This window comes from Melospiza melodia, chromosome 3, assembly GCF_035770615.1.
Source record: "Melospiza melodia melodia isolate bMelMel2 chromosome 3, bMelMel2.pri, whole genome shotgun sequence".
In the NCBI taxonomy this organism is placed as follows: domain Eukaryota; kingdom Metazoa; phylum Chordata; class Aves; order Passeriformes; family Passerellidae; genus Melospiza; species Melospiza melodia.
Genome location: NC_086196.1, coordinates 119626341 through 119651272, shown reverse-complemented (window position 1 = coordinate 119651272; position 24932 = coordinate 119626341). Strand labels below are relative to the sequence as shown.

Here is a 24932-nt window from a genome sequence, read left to right as displayed (position 1 = left end):
AAACAAACCACTCTAAGGTTGAGAATAGACTACTAATAAAAGTTTTATTAATAAGAGTTTTGACTATATTCTACCCTCTTGCATCCTTAAAGAGATTCAAAATAAAGGAAAAACAAACAGTGCAATGAGCTGTAATTCTGGTGCTTTCCATAAAAAAAGTGTATGTCAAATTATCAGTCAAAAAGTCAAAATCAACCATGCATCTAGATTAATACTGATAGCTTATTCCCTTATCCTTTCTACTTTAAAAGGGTATTTTCATCTACACTGCATCTCAGTTCACTAAAACTCTGAAGCTGTATTTGATACCTTGGTCAATGAATCCACTACTGTGCATTAAACATTTATTCAAATAATTCGTAACTCTAAATCCTTAGTTTTTAAAAAATTGTGTAGAATTGTGTAGACCTGGATCAGTCTAGTATCAGCTATCAATAAGAACTTGTTTTGGTGGATTAATGCTGTAACCTCAGCAGTAAATCCTTTAACTGGACAATGCCCCTCTGAGATACAAGATGGTATTTTTAAAAATCAGATTCCAAATTTCTTTTTTTTTTCTTTTTTAACTATTAGGTTTCTATTGAACAGATGATTTTCTTGGTTTCTCTGTAATTAGCTGGGACCAATTTCTCCTAATTGTTTCCCGTTAACCTCATTGCTAATGAAACAAGGATAGTTTGTGATCTCTCTTTCAGGAAGCCTTTTTTTCTAAGGAGATTTTGAAGACTGAGATTCGTAGATTTACCAGCAGTGTTACAGCTTTTGGGATTCTTTCTAAATACTTGCAAGCTCTGGTGGCGTGACGTAGCACTTGGGGAGCAGTTTGACATCTCCTGCTGGCTTCCAGATCACTCTTTGCCTCTCCATTGCATAAAAACTGAGCACTCTTGGAAGTATTTTAAACATGCTAGGTGCATTCAGGAACAAAAATACCAAATTTAGAAGACTTAAAGGAAAACAACAATTTTCCTCTTTCTAGCCTTTAATGATTATATGCACTAGGTGCTTTAATTTACCTAATTTAGGATTTCAGTCTACAAAAAAGTCTTCAGTTCGAGCATTTTTGGAAGATGACTTTTCAGGGGTTAGAAATGTTGGGAACCAGGTACTCTAGACATGAGAATTCCCCAAATTTGCAGTAAAGTTGGAGGGGAAAGGGAGTCAATAGAATCCCAGATTGAAAAAACCTGTTGAAGAAAGGAGTATCTGGTTTTCCCTAGCTATAGAATGCCATAAACTAGCTTTTAGTTTCTAAAGGATGTGTGTTTTGGGTTTTTTTTGTATTTTGGCCTCACGGGAAAGCTTTTCAAAATGCAAAACCATACAAGCTGAAAGTCAAATGTACCTAAGGCCATGACTTGCAATTTCACTTTAGTTGGTGTGGCAACGCTGTACGTTTTACAAAATCCAGCTTTTGGATTTGAATACGACCAGGCCACAGAATATTTTAACATTAAAAGGAATCTTTGAATCTTGCGAAGACCTTTCCCCCGAGCTTGAGGGAGGTGAGAGGCCGGCGGGCCGCAGCGCTCCGCCATGGACTCCCGCTCTGCTCTAACTTCATTCATTTTACCCGAGCCACCTCCTGGTCTCCCGAAAGCTGCTGCCTCCCGGCTGATGGAGGAGGGAGCGGGAGAGCCCGAGATACGGCGGGGCGCAGCGTTGCTGCGGCCATTTTATGGTCCCGGGGCCGGGAGAGCCGGCGGCTCCCGCGGCGGGCGAGCGGCAGAGCGGGCAGGCCAGCGCCGTTCCCGGAGCTCAGCGTTGGCGGCGGCGCGCCCCGAGCCCTCGCCCTCCCGCGCTCTCGGGGGCGCGTGCGGCGGAGTCGCGGCCCGGCCCGCCTGCCCCGACGGGCGCCAACGGGCCCGGCTGCGGCCGCTCGCGGGTATCTAGCGGCGGGCGCGCTGAGGGAGGAGCGGGCGTGCTGCCGCCGCTTCCTCCTGCGCGGGGGCCGGAAGGCAGCGCGGCCCGGCAGCGGGAGAGGGCCGGGCCTCGGCGGTAGTGCCGCCGTTGCGGGTCAGCCACCCAGCCTTCCGCAGTGGGGGCGGGCAGGCCGGGGGAAGGGCCGGGCCCCGCCGCCGCGCTGGGCGATGGAGTGAGGGAGCGCTGCGCGGCAGCGGGAAGATGGCCGGTGGCGGCGGCGGCGGCTGCAGAGACAGCTTGTTTCTGGAAGGTGCGTGCAAGGCTGCGAGGAGGGAAATGTGGCCCGCGAGCCGCGTTTCCCTTCTGGCGACCAGTAAAGGGGCACGGCACAAACTGGGGAAAGGGGGAGGCGGGCGTGTGAGTTCATATGGGGTGGGGGTTATGGGTCCCCTTTGGGTGCGACGACAATGAGAGGTGGCTTCGTGGTGGGGGAAGGGTGGCTGCCGTGCCTAAGTCTGGTGAAAAGAGACCTGCTTTTCAGGGAGGGCTTAGTGAGGGCGATTTGGTTCGTTTTTCTTTTTTCCTTCTTTCTTTCTTTTACTGTTCCGAGGCGCCGGGAGTGCGGCGTTTCTTTCCTTTGTCGGGGCAGCGGCGAGAGCAGCCCGGCTCGGTGCAGCGGCCGGACTCCGGCGCGGCTCGGCGGGTGCTGGGCTGGGTTAGAGCCGGGTGAGAGGGAGGGAGGCCGGGGCTGCATTGCCCTGCCCTCAGCCCGCTCCCAGGCCCCGGCCTTGCCCGAAAGCTTTGGCCCCACCATAAAATAAGTCTTCGCCTGCTCTTAAAAGGCTCCTGTAAAGGTTTGGGACTGAGTTGAATTTTGTGAGGGGGGTAATGCTTATAATTGTGATACGAAGGGGAGGATGAGCCTTATTACCTGCATTTGAAAGAAACCTTTTCCGTTTGTAAAGCCTTGACTCTTTTTTTTTTTCTTTTTTTTTCTTTGTTTTTTCTTTGTTTTTTCTTTTTTTTTTTTTTTTTTTTTTTTTTTTTGGTACACGGTTTTGGTGTCTTGAGCGGTTTTTTGTTTATCACTATAAAGCTTTCAATTATACTGCAAAAAGCCTCCTGAAATGGGGATATTTTTAAACTGTTGAGTCTTTACAGTTTCTTTGATACATTAAAAAATTACTGCTGTAGTCTTGCAGAATTGCTATAAGTACATGTCCTGATGGCATGGACCAGTAGTCTGGTAAATTCTGCCAAATTACTGCAATGATAACAAAGGAAAATTAATGAAATTAAGTGTTCCTCATAAGCAGAGTTTTTCAAGTCAGGAATAAGTTCAGCATGGGAGATTTGCAGTACCTGTATTGCACAGAACATAACCTCTTGCAGATTTTCTCTTGCTGCAGGATGTTGGATATTGGCTTTTTATTACAAGATATTCTGGAATAGATGTACCGTGTGAACAAAGTACTGCTTGTTGTTTTAAATAATTAATCTGGAATTTTGATGTTCAGAAACTCTGAATAATAATAACAGCTGTCATGGTACCTCCCTTATGCCTTTAAAGGATTTGGTGGTGAAATGCAGACCCCCCATTTTTTTCCTGAAGTCTCCACAGACCGTGGTGAGGTTTGTGCAGACAGCTAAAAGTGTCAAGGTGATGACTAGTCACTGTCTTCTCTGTGCACCTTGAGTAGTTGCTGGCTGGTCAGGTGGCTGAGAGAATATGCATTTCATATGCAATATTCACACTTTTTTCCTTACGAATTCTCATTCCAGCAGCAGTACTGGATAGCATCTCCATTTGAACCTTCAGCGTTCCACGATGGGTGAACTGAGTTATCAGCTGGTTTTGTGTTTTCCCATTGTTTGGGGACATGTTTATTTTAGGACTGATGAGGTGATAGAAACCCTAAGAGTTCAGCCACATGTGAAGAAAATCTAGTGTAGATGGTGGTGACAGAAAATTTATGGGGGTGGCCCAAGTCCAAATGGGACAGTCACACTTGGGCAGATTTAGTAAGAGCTGGTAAAATCTGTACTGATTTGAAGCAAAGGGAAAAGGATTCAGATGTTATTTGATAGGTACTTATTAGAGATATTTATAGGAAAAGTACAGGCCTAGAAAAATCTATAAATACATATATGTACATGAGATTTTTGGCAATCTGGCAATCTGCAGTCTGGAAAGGTAGCATAGTAGCTCAACCTAATGATGTTACCTAGAAGCACCATTACCCTAAGGCTAGGCAAGCAAGAGATTGCCAGATTTGTGGGACAAGTATAGCGGGGACAAAAAAGGGGATTGAAGTGTGCAGAGTAGGAAATATGGCAACTTCTGTTGCTGGATGATGGTTATTAATCCATGAGCCTAGAGCTGTATCTATAACTTGTCTGAGTGTATGTTTCAGGGAGTCCTTTGAAGGCTGTGTAAGCAACAACCAAAAATTGTTTACTTAATGTTTTCAGAGGTGTTTTCTCAAAGACTGGCAAAGGGGAGGGGCAGGGCTCCATCCCTGCACGATAGAAGAAGTCTGGGTGAAATGGACGCCAGCTCTGTCACCGGTTCAGCTCAGTCTAAGGGACACTGTGCTGGTTAAATACATACCTGCATTTGTGTGTGTGCATACAGGTACACAGACATTTCTGGTGCTGTCCTGCTTGTGCTGGCTATCAGTCAGACTCAAGATAAGTGCACAGTTAAGTGAAATAAATTACTTTTCAGTATCACAGTTGTTCGGAATTTTGGTTTTGATTCCACGTGTCCAGTGAGATACTGCTTTTCTTTCATTTAGTGTAACAGATGTTACTGTGAAGAAATATGTCTGTCATTCTAGTGTAAAAGTGCTTCCTCTTAACATTTTTATTATTCTATTCTCCAGTAAGAACAAAATGGTCTTTCTAGAAGGGTGTTCCTTGAATGATTGATTTGTTGCCTTTCTGGTAATACCATTCTTGAACATGGTGATTCATAGTGATTCATGTTTTTTGTCCAGTTCTTTGTATCTAATGTGCATAATTTTTTATGCTGTATTTAATGGAAATGTGAAGAAGATACCTAGGACTGTAATGGACTCTTTTTAAAGCTGCATTTGTTACCATTCTGAAGCAATGATAATAGTTGATCACTTACACGTGGATATACGGGGCCTGCATGATTACTTCACTTGAAGTGCCAGGACTGTTAGAAGTGTGGAAAGTACTCTATTTTTGTTATTTAATCTAGATGCAAGTGAAATTAGTAAAACTGTTCTGAATTTACTTTTTTAAAGTGATGTTTCAAGTTATGGGCTGAACATGCAGAAATTGCACTAACAAAGTATTTCTCTTACATGAGAATTCTTTCCTGATGTGGAGGAGGAGAAGTTTAGTGAACTGTCTGCAACAGTTCCTGTGTTTTTTAATTGATAGTCATGTCTAAAATATAAAGAATGGCAGGCAAACTCATTTGGACTTAAGGTAGGAGGCATGTTAAATATATGGGAATGGAGAGTACTGTTGATCATAACCTTGGAGAAAAATTGCAGAAACTCTTGTTTTCTGACTCCTTCACTGTTACTGAATTGCAAGGAAATTGTAATTTCTACTTTCCAACATGAAATTTAAAGTTTACCTATGTTTATGCAGTAGGTAATAGGTAAACTTCAAAAGAAGAAGGGAGAAATGTAGTATTCTTTCCTATCATTTATTTCAGTCTCCTGGTGATTACAGTAGTGAGGCCGAGAACCAGTATTGAATTTTCTTTTTGAGGATCTCCTTTCTAAGGAATGTTGCCAGTCCCTAGCAGTGGAGCTGTTGAGATATTTCACTGCAGTCGTGGCAGGAATTTGCTCAATTTTCATTCCTATTTCTTGGCTACAGGTTTCGTAATAACAGTAAACAAAACTATGTGATGTACCTGTTAGCAGCAGTAGTGTGAACTTCACAGTTGTCTGCCAGAAGCCTCCAGAAGACTGCTTTATTCTTCTTTCAGTTCACATATAAAGATTTGTCTTCACCAAAGCAAGAGTTGTAGATTTATGTATTTTCTTAAAGGTAGCTGAGATTCTGGGGTGGTACAGAAACATGCAGCTTTTGTGTATTAGAGTTACAGACTTACCTTTTGAAGTGGCGGTAAGCCCCTCCTCTCTTTTTTTGTTTCTGTTTTTAATCATACTGAGAAATCTCTGGCTGGATTGATGCAAATTAGGAGGGTAAAGTGGAATTTATATTCAGGTAGAACACTTGAAACATTTCTACCTGCAAGACTCTTCTCTTTATTTTTCTCTTAACAGTGAAATTTAATTATTAATTGTTGCAATTGTCTCTAATAAGTCTGTGGTGCTTTGTTTGTGATCTAATGGAGATTGTGATTAGCTTGAAAATGTGGGAAAATGGGGAAGAGTTGTTTTAGGTATCATTGATCTTCTGTGTCTATATGAACTCCTGCCTTGTCCTGTTGAGTTCTTCTCTGGTTTGCATCTGTCCCATCAATGTCCAGACAGCTTGTTTCTTCTGTTTTTCTTGAGTGTTTTTTAAACAACAAAGTGTGAAGTTTGTGACTTCCATAGCTTCTCTATATATCCCGGTCCTTTGACACATTCAGATTTTTTTCCAGCACTGCACATACATCTTCTTAGACTTGAAGAATGTTCAACTGTCCTGTGGTTTTCAGAATAGGAAACCTTCTGACTTGAGTAACAGGTTGTTTTCTGTGAATGAAACTCACTTATTGAGAGCTATTCCTCAACAAAATCAAATGGAAAGCATTCCTTACTGTCTTATTTTTTTCTACATGCCAGACTAATTTGGGTGATAGGTGGCACGAAATATTAGGAAAGATGGGTGCTTCTTAAAGTATGCAGAAAGATACTAAAAATAAACCTAATTTATCTATTACTGCTCTATAGCATATGTTGCAATATGCTTGGGAGCACCTTCTAAGGTAAAAGCCTGTGTCCCAGTCCTCTTCCACATCATCACCTCCTTAATTTTGAGACAGGATTCTAGAAGCCCAGGCTTGTCCTGAGCTTTCTGAAGTAAAGTATCTGTGCACAATTTTCTGGTTTTCATTGTGGAGGCATTAATTAGTATTTGGTAATTTTTCCTAAGTAACTCCTGCTCTATAAGTTTTCTCAAAGTGGGACATAGAAACTTCTGGTGTAACTGTCTTGTTTGGGATACCTCATCCACTGTTTCTGGCTCTTGGATTTGGTAGTAAAGCACTACTCTTTCCTCAGAAAAAAGTTAAGAATTTCTGGTGAGTTTTAGTGGCAAAAAAAAAAAAAAAGAGAATGTTGCTAAAAGAGATCTTTACACTCTTCTTTATGTAACTATAAATAAAGTGGTAATAGTAATAACAAAAGTATTAACATTAATACATGGTGGGATAGCAAACATCAACAGTTTGTACAGATATGAGCCTGTTTAGATATTTCAGTCTTTCCCTTCTTGTTTTATGTACAAGGATAAAACAAAATAGATTATCTATTTTAATGGTTTCAACAGCAACTTTGGCTTTTATTACTGTTGTTTCTGGAAGACTGCACATGGGTTTTGGTGCAGTGTCAGACTTCACCTAGTCTATAGTTTTATCTTTGTCTCATAATTGAGGCGTGCCAAGGTGTTTTGTGTTGTAGCAGATCCTATAATATGAGAATAGCCACTGAACTTGCCACTTTTAAATATTGCTTTGTAAGAATATGAAGGTTTTTTGAGTCATCTCATAATTTTGCCTTCTTCCTTCCCAGTAACAGGATCACCTATTCCCAACCCCCTGCCATAGGAAGGGACACCTTCCACTAGGCCAAATTGCTGGAGGCCCCATCTAACCTGGCCCTGAACACTTCAGAGTTGGTGCATTCACAACCCCCTCAGCAACCTCTGCAAGTGCCTTCCCACCCTCAGTGTCCTTGGCTACTGCTTTCTTACAAGTAACAAACATGGTAGCATGACTTTTATTTTTCCAAAACTTAAACCCCTCCTATTTACAGATGTGTAAAGGTAATTTTTTTACCAATTTACCTTACAGGTAAAAATACAGAAGTTCTGTGAAATTTGCTCACTCTATTAAGCAGGGAAGTCAAAATCAGTGTGCCTGAAGTGCAGGTTTCAGTGTTGCCTGAGCATGGTTCAGTTTGCTGCTCACTGGTGTTTGTTCCTTCAGTGGCTGAGCAGTCAGGGGCACAGGACAGCAAATACCTTCAGCTGTGTGTGTTGCAAAGAAAGGCGTGGAAGAGTGTGCAGGATAGCTTAAGGTGCTGCAGGAGGCTGAGAAACCAAACAGAAATGGAGCTGTTGTGGTGAAGGATATTGTAGAGATACCAGGAACAAATCTGGGTTTGGGGAAAAAGGACAAATGTAATTTTCTTATCTTGGCAGTTCTAAAAGGCAGTTACATTGGGAGTGAGGGGAGGACATGTTAAGTTCCTTTCTTTTGGCCCATGTTTTGGCACTCACTTGGTTTCAGTTTTTTAAGGTAGTGATAATTTTACATAGATTGAAATCTGTCTAATGCTCTGTACTTACTTGCTATGAAGAAAATGAAAACATTCGTAGAATATTGCCTTTGTTATTATATAGAATTAAATTTGTTGGCAGCTTTATCTTACACATTTAATTTTTAAAAGGATGTGTTCCTAACTTTTGTTTCTGTGTTTAGCAGCCTAGGATGCTTAATGCCTAATATTTTCAGGTTAAGATGACCTTTTCAGGTTAAGATGACCTTAAGTCAGAATTGGTGTTTGAATGTCACGTTAGTGGGTGTGACTCCAGTTTGGAAGCAGAGCTGCATGTACTCTCCACCACCCTGGAAACTTAACCACTTTCTTGCCAGAGATTGAACTTGCTCTGTTGTGTCTTGCCAGGTTGGCACTTTGCCAAACTTGTGTTGAATTTGCTCATTGAAGGGTAACTGGTAGGTGCAGGACAATGGCTTGGATGGGGGAGAGCATACAGCCTCTCTTCTCATGTGAGAATGATAGCACGTTTCCCGTTCCACCTCTGCCTGGTGATCTCTTAAGTCAGGCTAAGGTGTATGACATAGCTTCAACTTTGTAATTTTAGGTATTTTAGTGTAAGAGCAGCTTTATTCTGCCCAAGAACACACAACTATTTTAAATAGCAGGTTATCTTCTGTGAAGAACAGGGTTATGGTGAAGGTTGGAGACTGGAGGGAATAAATTAACAGGCTGTGGTTATTTCTTCTCAGGTTGGTCAGCAGGCCTTTAAAAAGTTTTTGTTAACAGGCAGGGATGTAAGCGCTGCATGAGGCAAGGAAACATTTCTGCATGTGTGTCCCAGTAATTCCTATGAAAGAATAATTTGGAGTGAAAGACTTTGGGGTATCTTTCTCTGAGTTCATCTTGAGTGATTATAGATAAAGAGCAGTGATGATTCAAAACTCTGCGTTAAGCCCTCCTGGCTTTTTGTTTGTTTGTTTTCAGACCATATGAGCTGGAGCAAAGTCTCCCTGCTCATGTCTCTGTGAGATTTCGTTTGTTTGTTTATTTTTATTAGAAGGCTTGCCACAACAATGTTTTAGGAATGAAAAATACCAATAATACTCTGCTGGTGTGGTTAAACATATTACTCTATGACATGATTAATAATATGTAATCTTAGAAATTTATGTCTGTAAGAAACAGCTGCAAAATATTTATTTTATGAGTATGTTTTTATTCAATGTCATACAGTTGTTTCATTTGTACTAAAATTCATTCTACTGATGTATTTTTATTAATGTCATAGGATATAATGTTATATTTGTTTGACATGTACAATTTTTATGGCTCATTTAGCAAAATATGAGTATCCTGCTGATGACAGAATTTAATACGACAGTCTAACAGAAAGATTATTCAAGAGCCCATTAGATGAGAATTTGAACTATGCTGTAGATGTTAGGTTTCATATTTACAATTGCCTTGGTAATTTCTGAGGCTCACTTGTAGAAATGTTTAATAGAGTGTGTTGTAATTTTATTTTTACCAAGGCTTACTGCTTAAGAAACAATTTAAGGATCCTTTGCAATTGGGAGTAAACTTTCAAAAGTGAACTTTGGGACTGTGCTGGCCCCCTGGTCACTGTGATTGCATATACCTGGCCCTGGGACCGTAAAAGTTCAATGGAGATTCTGTAGCTCTGCCATAAGGCAGGTCTGTTGTAGCTGAATCTTTACTTGATAAATACCACAAAAACTATCTGTCACTGATAAAGTAAAAAGTTTTTTGTCATGTAGCAAAGCCTATATTAGATGAAAAAGGCACTGCTCATTAGGGGTAAGAAAGGCTCTGTGATAGAAACAACTTAGAGATCAAGGTAAGCAGGAGTTTCTTTGGGTAGAAGTGGCTGAAACTCTGGCTGCAGGATGGTCACTTCTGTGTTTTGCTTTGGCTGTCTTTGGAGAGCTGTTTCTTGAAAAGTAGTTTTGTAACTAGGTTCTATTAGTGAGCTGGCCTGTGTTATTTTATTAAAAATGAGTTGATAGCCCATCTTCATTTTTGTTGCTTTTATGAACAGTTACTGAGAAAACATTTGCTTTTCATGGTATGTTAAAGTGATTTTTCTCACTTTTTAAAAATAAAGCCTGCTTAGTGGATCTTAGTGTACTGTGACATAGTCATCAGTTGTCAGTGCTCCTTAAACTCAATTGCTGTTAGGTCTGGAGAAGTTTGGTGCTTCCATTACAAAGATTTCTGTGATCTTAATGCAGTACTCCAGTTGCATTATGTCACACCTTGCTGCATTGATGGTTGCTAATTGCAAAGGGAGTTAAAGTAAAGAGTGTATCTAGTCTGATCAGAAGGCTGTTGCCTATATTTGAGTTGCATTTCTCTGATTTTTTTTTTTAAGAGACATAATGTCCATAGATCTAAACTGTGTGTGGATTTGCAGAGTCACAGAAGGGGCTGTGTGTGGGGCCATTCTGTGCGGGCCCGCAAGGAACCGTGGGCAGCACAGGCAGCCCCACTGCGGGGCGCTGCTCGGAGGGACAGACGGACAGAGCTGCTGCTCTGCTCGGAGGGACAGACGGACAGACAGAGCTGCTGCTCTGCTCGGAGGGACAGACAGACAGAGCAGCTGCTCGGATGGACAGACAGAGCTGCTGCCCCTCCCGGAGACAGCGAGCTCCGGCTGTGCTGCACTCAACGCTAGCATTTGGCTCATGGCAGCTTGGCTGGAGAAAACTAATCTTTGGGGTGGGGAGGAGTGTTGGTGGAGCCAGTCTATTCCTTTTCAGCCATATTAGAAATCCACCTCAGCTGACTGCTGCCTTGTGTGGGTATGAAAGCTTGCCAGTGTCTCTAAGAATTGGAGAAAACTCCAGGTATTTAGCCTTTACAGAAGGGCAAATGCAAATATTTTTCTTGCCACATAGTTTAACTAACTCTTTCATCATCCTTTCCCTACTCAGTTATTTTCTGAAATGTCCTTTTTTCATGTGACCAAATTTTTGAGGTTAATTGAGATTGTTGAGCATTTTCTTTGTATGCTTTCTTTGCTGTGTGTTTCATGTGAATTTTGAACAATTGTCAACATCAAAGAAGTGTCTTGCTCTTTTTTTCTACTTCAATTACATTTAGAGTTTCTTGTTATGGAATAAACATTTCTTGTGGAAGTGTTCAAGGCCAGGCTGGATGGGGCTCTGAGTGGACTGGTCTAGTTGAATGTCTCCCCCCTGCTCATGGCAGCAGGGCTGGCAGTAGATGATTTTTAAGGTCCCTTCCAACCATTACCATTCTGTGATTCTTCTGTCCTGCGTGTGCAAGTTAAGTTCTTGCAGAGATTGTGGAGCCTTTCTGCACTTTCAATTTCTGTATGTTTTTATAAAGAGGGTAGTATCTGTCTGACATCATGTGTGAAACTTTACAGGATAAACCCAGAAGAATTAAATAGTACAAATTCTTTTTTTCTTCTTCCTCTTGGTATGTAAGATACAGTGCTTTATTTCAACCTGATGTTCCAATTTCTGCAGCAAACATGGAAACCTTCTCAAAGTGTCAGTTGCCTAATTTCCAGGTAGTTTGGATTATTAATCTCACTCTGTCTGTAACTGCCTTTCAACAGTTTCTCAAAATAGATTGCCATTTGTTTAGTGCTGCTGTATTCTCAGTTGCACAAGCTTAGGTTTATGTGAAGATGGATCCCATGGTGCATAACAAAGTGTGCAAATCACGTGCATAATATACTGTAAGGTTTCATGCTCTGTTTTGCTCATCCTCTAAGACTATTCCAGTGTTCAGAATTCGAGATCATCTGTGATTAATGTAATATACTGATTTGCCACAGGAAGTGTATTCTGGAATTCTTGTTCAACTGTCACCTTCCTCAAAATGGCTTGTTAGCTTGATATATTTTTTCATATTTTGAGAGTGAATTGGCAGTTCAGAAATGGTTCTTAGGCTAACCTCACCTTTTATCCTCTATTTTTATCTATGAAATAGGAATATATCTCTCTTTGACTTAACTTTCCTTAAAAACAGCAAAACTTTCTTCCTAATTTCTGAATTTTTGGTATATCTCCAAGTCTAGCAGTAGAGGTTTTAGGTAAGTAAAGAATTCATAATACTAGAGATGACAACAATACTTTATTGTTTGTTTCTCCTTTCTTCCCTGTTTATTGTTGGCTCCTGCTTTTGATATTACTCAAATTATTTTACTTGTGTGGGAAGTTTGAGTGGGAATCAGACTTACTCAGAGAGGGAAAAGAAGGAAAGTGACTGTCATACTCCTTTTGGAAGTTTTTGTGATGGGGTGCAGTTGCTTCAGGGGATGCTTTGTGCCTGTGAATAGTCACTGGTTTTACTGGGGGCTGGCTGGACTCAGGTGGGTTGGAACGTCCTGTTCAAGCCAGGCCCAGTCAGAGCAGGTTGCTCAGGGGTTTGTCCGGTCTCTGTTGCCTCTCAGGTCAGTGTGGGCCACTCTTGAGCACACTCGTGGTAAAGAATAAGTTCTGTCTTTTGCAGACTAGCCTGTAGTTCACCAGCTCATCCAAGTTGCCCTTCTTGAAGGGCAGTGATGTTTTTCCAGTCTTTGGGTACAACTGGCTGAGGTGTTCCTTAATCACATCTTCCTTGACTTCCTTGAATGGGTGATACTGCATTCCCACAGATTCTGCTGATAGAGGTCAGGAGCTGTGAAGTCAGAGGATAGAACTTAGCAGTGAAATCTGGGATAACAAAAAAATGGATCATATTCTTAATATTTTTTCATGTCTTTTGTCATTAGGTTTCTGCCTCATTGAGCACAAAATGCCCACAAATTTCTGTAGCATTCCTTTTGTTGCTGGTGTAGACAAAGAAGGCCTCTTGAAGTAGTTCTGTATTGTTTTCTGATGCTGTTGTAAGGGCACCATCCTTGGGTGGGGTAGATACCTCTACACCTCTGTTGAGAGAATCAGTAGAAAAGGTGAAGAAGCATTAGTTGTCCATTGTGTGGTTAGCACTGCTGTCTACCCAGATAAACTTGCAAAGGCATCACAAAGAAAATGTTTAACATACTTCAGAGCTCTATCCTTTCATCCTCCTCTGTTACTCCTTGTTAATACTTAAAAAATGTTAAACAGTTCAGCAAATTATCAAACTTAGGCAGTTCTGTGTCCTTCAGTCCTGTCATCAGTGCAGTAACCTGCAAAGTAAGCAGCCCAATGTGCTTACAAGCCCTGAAAAAACCCCAGTCATTTACCACAATATGCAGATGATTTCCATCTTTGAAGTACAGAACTTTCAAAAATGCTTTTGCTTTTCAGGGTCATGAACACTTTTGTCCAGGAATGAATGCTCTGTGTTTATCATTTGTTTTCTGTGGACATCAAGTTCTTGGAAGGGTGTGGGTGTTTTTGTTAGCCAGCTAAGAGATTGAATTCCCTTCACGTGCAAAGGAATGTCTGTGCTTGATATCCATTACACTGGTATCATAGAACTTCATTATTCAACTCCCTGCTCCATGTAATAGCTCAGCTACTGTGAGTACTGTGAGGTTATGATTACTGCCTGGTACTGGAGGTGCTTTTGACTGGTTTGGTTTTTTTTTTTTCTGCCTCTGTAGCTAATTTAGGGAGTGGAAAGTTAAAATCTAGTTTTGAGCACTAGATATTTAAATCTCTACCTATAAATGTAGATTAGGCTACAATTCCATGGAAGTTTCCTTGGTATCCACAGTACTTAGGATAGTTTCAGTTCCTGGATGGACCTCACCTCTGCTGTGCTGTCACGGCTGCACTGTGTTAGTGTGGTTGAACAGGAAGAGGGATCTGATATGGTTGGAAAATAACTTTTCCCCTCCCCTGCTGCTCAAGGGGTTCTTGCCTGAATTATTTTCCTTCCCCAGCTTTTCTGTCAGTGCTGACATATGCAGGGTGCAGGACAGGAGCGAGAATTGGCGACTCTTGGGAAGAGTGAGGGGCCCGTAAAACTCTTCATGTGGTGCTGCTGAATTCAGACTGAAAATGCAGCCTCACTGTGGTTACACAGTTGATATAGTAGAGCTGATGGTATCAAAGCTGGAAGATAAAAAGCTGTTTTGCATAGAAGCCTGTCTGGAAGAATAATGAAGCAATGGGGAAAGTAAACCAAAAAATATTTCTGTGTTAGAGTTTTATGAGTACTTGTATCCTCTTAACAATATATCTGATGACTCTAAATGAGCAACAGATTAGAAAGCTTAGAAGCATTCTTTTTCATTTATTTAAATATGAGTCTGGATGAAGGCAATGATTCTGAGTACATTTAAATTAATTTACATTTTCTGTGCAAGCACTGCAGTATCTGATAAGTTGGTTGCAGTTGTGATGGTGTAAGCATTTGTAAAATGAGGCTTGCAGTGTTTCTTTACCAGCAACTGGGGGAAAAGAATGTAAACTTCAGGTCTTTCTGAAAAAACATCTGGGTCCTGAACCTAACCTTTGTTTGATCTAGATTGTGTGTTTAGAATGGTTCTTGTACACACAGAAATAGATGAGATTTCAGCAGATGAAAGACTTTACAAAAGTTTCTGTGTGTGCAATAGAGACCTTGAAGTCTCTGCTATTTTGTTCTGGGGGTTGGTGGGGAGTTGTTCTGGCAAACCAGTGATACATATGAAAAGGTTACTTTCCTAGAAAAGTTGATCCTTGTGTGGACAGTAAATGCATCTGACTCCTTTGGTGAGTTGATCTGAGAGAATCATACAACTGTTAGGTGTGAAAGTGATCTTAAAAAACATCTAGTTCCAATGCCCTTTCTGTGGACAGGGATACCATTCACTGGATCAGGTTGCTCAGGGCCCCATCCAGCCTGGCCTTGAACACTTCCAGGGGTGGGCATCCACAGCCTCTCTGGGCAACCTGTTCCAGTGCCTCACCACCCTCCCAGCAAAGTGTTTCTTTGTAATACATTTAATCCAAACCCGCCCTCTTTCGGTTTAAAACCACTCCCCCTTGTCCCCTCACCGTCTGTCCGTGTAAAAATCCCTCTTCCTTCTTTTTATAAGACACTTAAGGTACTGCAAGACTGCAGTAAGGTCTCTTTGAAGTCTTCTCCATGCTGAACAATCACAGCTCTCTCAGCCTGTCTTTGTAGGAGAGGTGCTCTCACCCTCTCATCATCTTTGTGGTCCTGCTCTGGAGCCACTCCCAGCAGATCCACGTCTTTCTTGCACTGAGGAGCTCAGAGCAGCATGCAGAACTCCAGGCGGGGTCTCACGAGGGCAGAGTCGCCTCCCTCAGCTTGCTGGCCACTCAGCTTTCTATGCAGCCCAGGATACAATTGGATTTCTGGGCTGTCACTGAGCACTGTTGGCTCATATCCAGCTTTTCATCCATGAGAATACCCAAGTGTTCTCCAAAGGACTTCTCTCAGTGATTCTTCTCCCAGTCTGTACTCATGTCTGGGATTTCCCCAACTCAGCTGCAGTACCTTGCTCTTGGGCTTGTTGAATTTCAAGGGGAAGCCCACTTCTCAAGTTTATCCAGGTCCCCGTGGCATCAGGTCCTTGTGTCCTGGTGTCAGCTGCGCCACTCAGCTTAGTGTCATCTGCCAGCTTGCTGAGGCTTCTCTTGATCTCACCATGTCATTGATGAAGACATGGAAGAGCACCAGTCCCAAGAGTCAGGAGACCTGAGGGATGCCACTTGTCACCAGCTGCCACCTGGACATTGGCTGCATCCATCCTGCCAGTTCCTTGCACACTAAATAGTCTATCCATGTCTTTCCAGTTTGGAGATAAGGACGTCATGTGGAATCATGTTGGAGAAGTGTAGGTAGATGGCATCTGTCAGTCTTTTCTTGTCAACCATTGTTGTCATTCATTCCATCATAGAAGGCCACCAGATTGCCCAGGCATGATTTGCCCTTAGTTAAGCTATGGGCACTGCCTTGGGTCACCTTCTTGTCTCGTATGTGCCTTAGCCTGTCTTCTGGAAGGATCTGCTTCATGGTTTTCCCAGGCACAGAGGTGAGGCCCTCTGACCCCTGCAGCTCCCCACTGCTACCAAAATCTTGCTGTACAAACCCAATCCAGCATCGCATGCAAAACAATAAAGCAATAGGGATGTTTTTCTAGTGAGTTGTAGTGTAGATTGGTACGGAATGATTTGCCTTAGAGGCACAAGGTACAAGACATGAGAAAAACACATCTTCCAAGGTGATGTCTTTTGCTGGACACTAACACTTTACTAAATACTGTGTATGTCACTTCTCATTTAGTGCTTTAGGCAGAATTTTAACTGGGTTTTTTGCAACTGCAAAATTTTGCTCTTATTTCATGGATATTCACTATGAAGTTTTTCCTTCCATTTAGGAATTGCTTGAATTGTTGAATGACAGTAACTCCTGCTGAAGGAGTTTACAAAACAGTGTCCACACACAGTAATTTAAAGGTGTTGATCCGCTTGCTGACATTTTCCTGCAGGCATATTTTGCTTTCTAATCCAAAATTTGATAATTGTGTTTTACACAAGAAGACTGTATAGCTTCAGGGTGTGGTTAGTAATGACATAAATGTCCTAATGAAACACGCTATTTTTTCAGGAATTTTTTTAATTGGCTTGTTAGAAATTACATGTAACTGTTGTTTTAAAAAGCAGTGAAATGTGTCAGCTACACCTGTGTAACTTCTCTAGTTAAATTCCATGTACTTCCTTGGGCTCAAGGTATCTTCTGATCCCTCCCTTGGTGTAACAGCACCAAAGGGAGTTAGTAGTGGGAGGAAAAATGAGAGTGAAATTTGCCTCCAGCATGCTGCCTGTCCTAGGCAGAGGTACAGGGATTACCTTCTCTTGACATAATACCTTAGGGTTAGCTCTGCTTTTTTGAATATTTTCACCTAAGACTGTGCCTTGTTGATTAAAAAGACATTGAATAGTGCACATAGTGAAAATTGCATCATTGAGGTTCCAAATTTAAGTCTTAGTACAAAATAGTCAGCAGCTTGATTACTTGTTATCCCCTTAAAAAAATTAAAAATCCTGTATGGAATCAGATACCAAGTGGCTGTTCAGCTCAGGTAACTCAGGTGAACGCTCTGGCTAACATGAAGGTATACTTCTAGATTTACATTTTTGTTAGCACCAAGAGTGCTAGAGAGAGTGAAAATTGATCCAGGGTTGAATGAGCAGAACTGGGATACTGAGACATTTTCCATGGATAGCTGCACTGATCAGTAGCAGTGAATGAACTGTCCAATACAAAAATGCATAATTAAAAGAAGAGTTACAGAAAATGCTAAGAAACCTTTTGAAAAAGAAAGAAAATACGCAGCTGGAGTTGTAAAATATTTGCAGCCCGCTTGGGAGTTATTTAAAGGTATAGGAGGCTTACAGCATGCATGCTACTTGTTTAAGTAGTTTTCAAAAGGCTCCCCAAATGCTAAAATGCCTGGCTAAACAGCTGAGTAAGATACAGTATCTGAAATAAAACTTCATAGTTCTTGAATCAGATCTTTTATCTGAGTAATGAAAATAGAAGTTAATAAAAAAATCTGCTGGATTTAACCTGTAATTATAATGAAGCGGGGAAAAAATTGATTAGTAACTCCCAACAGACATAAAACTATTGTTAAGTATTTTTTCAAACTCAGCAGGAAAGTTTGAGGAGTGTCTGGAGGATCAGTAGACAACCCAATTGAAAAAGGTGGCTTTGGAGTATATAAGGTCATAGCTGAATAATGGAATGGCTTGCACTCACTTTGGCAATGCTTAGAGAGCTCTTCATGCCAGAATGTTTCTTAATAAGGAATGTGACAGAGTGTACGACTCAAAATGAAGCATCAGTGGAAGAAATTGCAGTACATTGAGCAAACTGTGAACAAGGCAGCATGATCAAATGGCATTCATCCAAGTGTTGTAAGAGGAACTGGGGGATAAAGGAGCTAATGACTGCAGTGTGTTGCTTGTGGTTAGCATCATATTTCTGCTACAGGTAAGGAGGGTAGCTAGCGTGATATCAGCATTTTAAAAAGGCAGTGGCAGTATTTGAGGAACTTTACATCAGTGAGCTTTATAATTTCATGGAAATTATAATGGAGACCAGAATTGATTTCATTGTTCCCTCAGTAAAGTCAAAGGCTTTGGAAGAGGCTGAATAACCTCTGAATAAAATGGAAAAAATTATAAGAAACAATTGGGAAGAGTTAGAAAAAGAGGGCAAAAAAGGTTTATTTTGTTAATAGGAGTAACCAGTTGAATTGCACAAGGATCTCTTACATTGGTGGACAGTTATAAGGAAAAGGGCATGATAACTAGGTGACCAAGTTAGTAGATGGTTAAACTATACTTGGGTTAGTATAATGTCTAGCTATTTTTAAAAAGTTGTAAATGCTCAAGTTTTGAGTTATGTGGGTTGAAATTTACATGAAATTCTGTATAGGTAAATGTCAAGTAATCTGAGCCACTGAAAAGTAAAAAAGGGACATTTTTGTAGGTAACACTTGGCTCTGAAGTGCTTCTTAACCAATCATGAGTGAAAGGTGGAATTATCTGGTACCTAAAGATCTCCTAAGCAGTGAAAACAGCAAATCCACTGTAAAGATTTTCTAGGAAAGGAACAAATAACAAAACATTCTGCATCTGTAGAAATTTGTGAGATGTATGCATTTTGAGTATTCCTCATAGTGTGTGTATCCTCATCTCAACAGGGTACAGTAGACTAGAAGAGGTTCAAAGGGAATCATCAAGAGGGATTTAAAGGCTTGAAACAGCTTTCATGTGAGGAAAAATTAAGCTGACTAATTTTTTTTCTTGTTCTGCCTGGGAAAGGAAGACCATGGAAGAACACAGCAGGAATCTGTGCAATCATGAGGGAATAGGAAAGGGTTACTTATTACTGTCTTGCTGAGTACATGGGCTGGAGAAGTAGAGTGCTAAGAGCAAAAGGTGCCAGATTGAAATCATAGTCAACAAAAGGAGATACCCGTGTAATTAAGCTGAGATACTTTCTGCTGCAAGATGTTGTTGACTCTATATAGCAGTCTTGATTAAAAAGCAAGCAGGGAGAAGAAAAGGGTAGGAGAAGCTGTTAACCACAATGTTAATATGTAAAAATATGTATTTAACTTATTCACCTATGGCTCAGGACCTGCAGTAGGTGCAAGTAGTTGGAAGCAGAAGTTAAATATGCAATAAGTATTTCTGTGTGCATTGTTTATAGTTTATACTTCATCCTAGACATATGTTGTTGGTTGTCATTTTCTTACTCTTTTCTATCAGAGTATATCAGTTTCATTCATTATTTCTAAATGCATTTTCAACAATGTAAGGACAAATGTAGTAAGAAAAAACACACTTAAACCAGAATCAAAGCAGCTGTATAGTTTGTCTCACACAGAATTCGTGTGACAGCTCTTAATTGCAGTATTTAGGCCCAGGGGGAGCAGTGCCGCGCTGTAACGGGTGCTGTCTCCTGCTCTGGAGCACCTTCACTTAAGAATGCCCCATGCCATGATATTAAATGAAAATCTCCCTAAGGGTGGATATTGTCGTAGAGAAATCTGAAATTTTATGTAGTATGACAGAAAGTTTTCACTTAGTTGATGCTAACACTGAAATTATAATTTGCATTGTATGTTAATTCAGGTCAGATGTGGAATTAAAAATCCAGCATATTAGGTTGAAATTGTTCTTCAGACAGTTCAGAATTGTTGCTTTTATATGGAAAAATTCAGAATACATTTGGTTATTAGTCATGTAAATAATCCCTTTTTAGGACCCTTTCTGTGTGTGGCATACAGTTCATATCAGAGAAACTACCCTTGAATTTATGAGTATCAGTAAAACAGTTGAAAAGAGTTACTACATGACCTCAGGTCATAATTTTTAATAGCTTGCTAACTTACTGCTAATAAGACATTGACAGATACTTTTATTTATTTAGGGAAATAATAGTCACCACTGTATTGATGGACTTACTGGTGAAATGATTGTTAAACACTGTTGTCAATAAAATAAATACTGGGGGAAAATACGTGCATCTGGTTTACTCCTCTAGTTTGTGTTGATTAATAACTCAGCTTGAAATCAAGACTTACCTTAACTTGTTCTCATTTCAGCTTTGGATAGATCACAGTCCAAGAGAGATGGAGGTTTTAAAAGTAATTGGAGCTTTGATCATGCAGAAGAAAGTGAAGGAGATGCAGAGAAAGAGTAAGGATGCTTTTATCTAGGCTATTGAAAGTATAAATGTGTATTTATAATTGAATACTTACTTTCTGTAATTTATGCATAAGAAACAATATATAATATTTTAAACTTTCAGTGATTAAGAAAAATATTTCAAATAAGTTATTATTTTAAATAGTATTGCCAAATAGGAGTTCATTCTAATGTAAGCTTTATTGGGAAAATGGGGCTTACAACACAGGACACAGTAGATTTCACCAGAGTTGCAGTTGTCTTTGGAGCTTCTGTGGAAGTCTAAGGAGCACAGGCAATATGTGAACATGCACAGTATTGAAGTTGATAGGGAGGGTGTCCAAGCAGCTTCAGCTTTTCCTTCCTTTAATGATGATGCTACTCAGAACTTGACAGTTATGGTTCAAGTACTGCAGTGGCTTTAGGCCTTCATCAAGTTAAACTGAGCTTAAAGATTCTAGGTTTTTCTGTTTATTTCACTGAATGGAGTTAAGGCTGGTTTTTTTTTTCCTTATAACTTAATCCTTTACTTGGTGTGTTTGGATTTTGGCTAAAACTTTAATCCTGTGTGTATACTTTGAATGCATACTTTGTCCTTGTGACATTTTATTTTTACTAATATGTTTTCTCAATATGAATATATATATTTCCAAAATGACTAATGAATTGTTAAAAGAACAAGTGTCATGCACAAAGAATTCATGTAGATTTATTTGTTATTCTTAGATATTTGGAGAGTAGAATCTGCAAATTTAAAAGATATGCTGTGCTCTCTAGTAAGAAGTCGCTGAATCCTGTGATTAAGTACAAAAATAATTCATACATGAATTTGTATCATCTAATATTCTGCCAAACAGTATGGATTGGAAGGGAGGTAGGAAAATAGACATAACCACAGAGACTGTAGCAGCAGGCTATGCTGTAATCTTAATAAAACATTAAGAAATGTGAAGTTTTAGTAATTAAAAAATGAATGCAGGAGTTCATTAAAGTGTGAGGTAAAGCATTAAGAGCTCTTGTCAAAACAGAACTATATTGGAAGTTAAAAGCACTTTTTAAAGGGTTCACAAACTAGGGGCATTTTAGTTTTATAGAATTAAGGTCGTGTTGTTCCCTAGCAACTTTACGTCCATTTGTAGTACACACAAATATGTTCTAAGGGCAGTACATACCATACAGTTACTATTTCCATTTTACTTGCCTTCAGAAATAAGTCACATTTGAAAACATAGCAGCTTTTTTTTCTACTAGTAATTTACTGCTGTTTTCCATCAGTCTCCAGCTGATGTTAGAGTAATGTTAGCATCATTACTCTATACATTTTTCATTCTGTGTTAAGAACATAGAATGAAAAATGTATAGAGTAATGATGCTAAAAATAAAAGTTAGAAAAATTATTATGAAACATAATCTTTATGTAATTGTATCTGATTTTAAGATTGTATGTCTGGGTGATTTTTCATTTCTTTCGAATATTGTCTATAATAAGCAGTTTTTCCATAGCTAGAATTGAATTTTTATTGCCTACTTAGATAATTTTTGATTTGCTTTTATATCTGTGAATTATGCAGAATCTTACTCTGAAGTATAAATAGAAGAGTAGTTGAAAATTGATTTAAACTGGAGGTCTCATCTTCTTGACTTACTCTGATACCATTTGAGGCAATTTCTTATTCCCTCCAAACTGCCATATGTTTTAAGCTGCCCACTATTTACTTTTGGTAACACCTGAGTTTGTTTATCTTAAAGACATAGTGAGCTTTTAGCATTTTGAAATAATTTATATTTTTTGCTTTTTTGATGCATTTTTATTTCATACGGCAAAACATTGACAGAAGGGAATCTTCAGAAAACAAGTAACAGTAAATTTTCCTTCCTTTTTTTATTTCTAAATTTCCTTTACCCTTAGTAGAAGATTTCAAAGATTAGCAGCTTTAATTCATGTAATTGTTCCAGAATAAAGCTTTGTGTCCCTCCCAGTATTTTGAGCATATTGTGCAGTAAGTAGGTATTTGCTGTAGTGTGCTCGTACTGACTACAGTGTTTGACTCTTACATGGTTTCTTTGTGGAGAGAGCTGAGTCTGAAGCAAGCAGCTGGATGCATCTCCTGCTTCTTGTGGAGGCACTGGGGTTGTGGTGCCTGACTTTATCAGAGTTTTTTCCCCTCTTAATGGCAGACACACAATAGGTTTGTTTTGAACTGGCCTGAGAATAACATCTCAGCACTTAAAGGAGTGGCTGTATTCTTGTATTTCTGCATGAGACCTGTGCTAATGATGTTGGTCAGCACTGGATGCCTGCTTGGATGATCTTTTCTTCAGTGAGATGAACACAAAGTATGTGGTTAATGACCTCCTACCACAGCAATTTTTAGAACAGGTAGATGTTTTAAAAGAAGGGTGTCATTTAACTTACTTCAGACGTAGGTGAGATGAGTCATAATGGTTAAGATATCAAATAATGAACACAAAAAGACTAAAGAATATTTGTAAACTGAAGAAGCTTTGGAAAAATAATGATCACCCAACACTATATAAATTTAAATTGATGCCAGAGTTGATACTCAGTGTGGAACAAGAGTTATAGAAGTTGAGAATGGGAATTAGCCAGTATCTTATCCCAAAGCAAATGCCTGCAGATAATGCTCATCCATTTGAAAGAGTAAAAGTGATATTTTTGATGTTCTAAAAGGTTTGATCTACTCAGGATGGTAGCAAGTGGCTTGAGACTTTCCTTGCTTTATAATTGGAGATCCCATAGGATATCTACCTTTATGGAGAGCCACAGAAGAAAAGACCAGTTGGTCAGCTGAGCACACTGAAATCTGTGTAGTCCACCAGAGAATAAATGGTGGAAATTAAGCTGGTCTTGTGTAGCAGAAGATATGAAAGGATGGCAGACTTAAACAAACCTGGCCAGTTTAATATATTTGTATGATTCATGACATTAACATGTTACAAGATGCTTTCTGGTGTTACAGCTTACTCTCTTGAACTGTCTTGGATAATTTATGTTTACTGCCTTTGGAATATCTCTGTAAATGTTTTTGAAATATATCAGTATGCTCCACAGTGGTTTTGTAAATGGATGGGCCCAGATTTCTTTTGGCTATCATACTGTTTTCTTTATAGTCTAGACTTCTGCCTTCCACCGAGATAACAGTAGCCTTATCAAAAATAAGAAATACAAATAAATGGGCTTAATATATTTGTACTACAGTGTCTTTACTTAACTACAATTTTCTTTCAAAAAGCTTTATTTTTTGCCCCTTCCATTTAGAGGAATAAACCTCTTTTTTCCATGTGTTGACAAATGGAAAAGCATTGTACTGTGTTATATATTTACATTGGTATTGTACCGTTATATATTTGCATTGAGCTTTTTTCCACTGCTTATAAAATTTGTATTATTTTCTCAAAAAATCTATCCATAGTTAGATAGATTTTTTTTTTACTTCTTTTTTGAGCCCATTAGTAGGGCACTGTAGCCTTTAAATTGATGAAAACTTTTTAAATGATGCCTAATTTTAATGGAATGACTCTGTAAATGAGTTAATAATAATACTCCTACTTCTCTTGTGCCTCTGATAGTGCAGCTTTTTTAGTGTGCTGCCTACCACTATGTAATTTAAAACAAAGAATGTACACAGTGTGCTGTGAAGGCAAATACGTCAGCCTACTGGTTTTATATGTAATAGTTTTCAGAAAGAAATTCCAATTATGTTTGAAATGTGACTGGATCAGTTGATAGAAATGTGCTTGCAGCTTATTAGAGTGTAACCTCAATGGTCAGCAGAGGTTTAAAGTTTGAGTTGCTTGTAGAAAGTAGTGAAAACATAGCCTGTTAATCTCAGCTGTCTAACTAACTATTGCATAGCTCTTAATGTTTTAAAACATCAAACAAATGGCAAGTGATTAGAGGTAAGTAAACAGTAATTTTTGTTTTCTTGTTCAGTGCCTAAACATGAATGTGTAATTATGAACTTCCCTTAAGAACTCTGTGTATGTAAATTACTTCTATTTCCCCCCTCCCCCCCCCAATATTAGTAGAGAGTTAACATTCATTTGTTACAAAATTTTAAGGAATGTATTGAAAAGTTAGAAATTATGTTCCACTGTGAAAATAACCAGGAAACCAGTGGTTCCCTGGTTAAAAGTGACAGAGTGTGGAGACATCCTCCCAGCGAGACCACTGAGGTTTCATTTCAGGGATGTTAAAAATATTACTGACTGGTATGTTGGAGTGGTGTAGTGTTTGTTTTGGGTTGCTTTTGGTTTTTTTCCTGCCTGTATAAATTGCATCATTGAAGCAGGCGGCAGGAAGCATGTGATACATGAGCAAATAGACCTCGCTTGGTTACTATGTATTCTGCTCTCTGAAAAAACAACCTTTCTGCTTCTGATGCAGATGCTTCACATTCTTTAAGATCTAAAAGTATTGGTTCACTTAAAACTTCCAATTTGCTAATACTGCTCTAGTCAT

At 39.5% G+C, this 24932-nt stretch overlaps 1 protein-coding gene across 3 annotated transcripts in view; it reads left to right on the top strand.

Annotated features, from left to right (window-relative positions):
• The first annotated feature begins 1980 nt into the window (after positions 1–1980).
• SENP6 (SUMO specific peptidase 6) overlaps positions 1981–24932 on the top strand; it is a 72305-nt gene continuing 49353 nt past the window's right edge. For 2 of the 3 annotated variants that reach the window (XM_063152890.1, XM_063152889.1), the window contains exons 1-2: positions 1981–2173; positions 20368–20461. In XM_063152890.1, coding sequence (XP_063008960.1) covers positions 2125–2173; positions 20368–20461 — 143 coding nt within the window. In that variant the 5' untranslated portion in view covers positions 1981–2124. The remainder of the gene's footprint in view (positions 2174–20367; positions 20462–24932) is intronic. The other variant, XM_063152891.1, reaches the window with a different exon arrangement.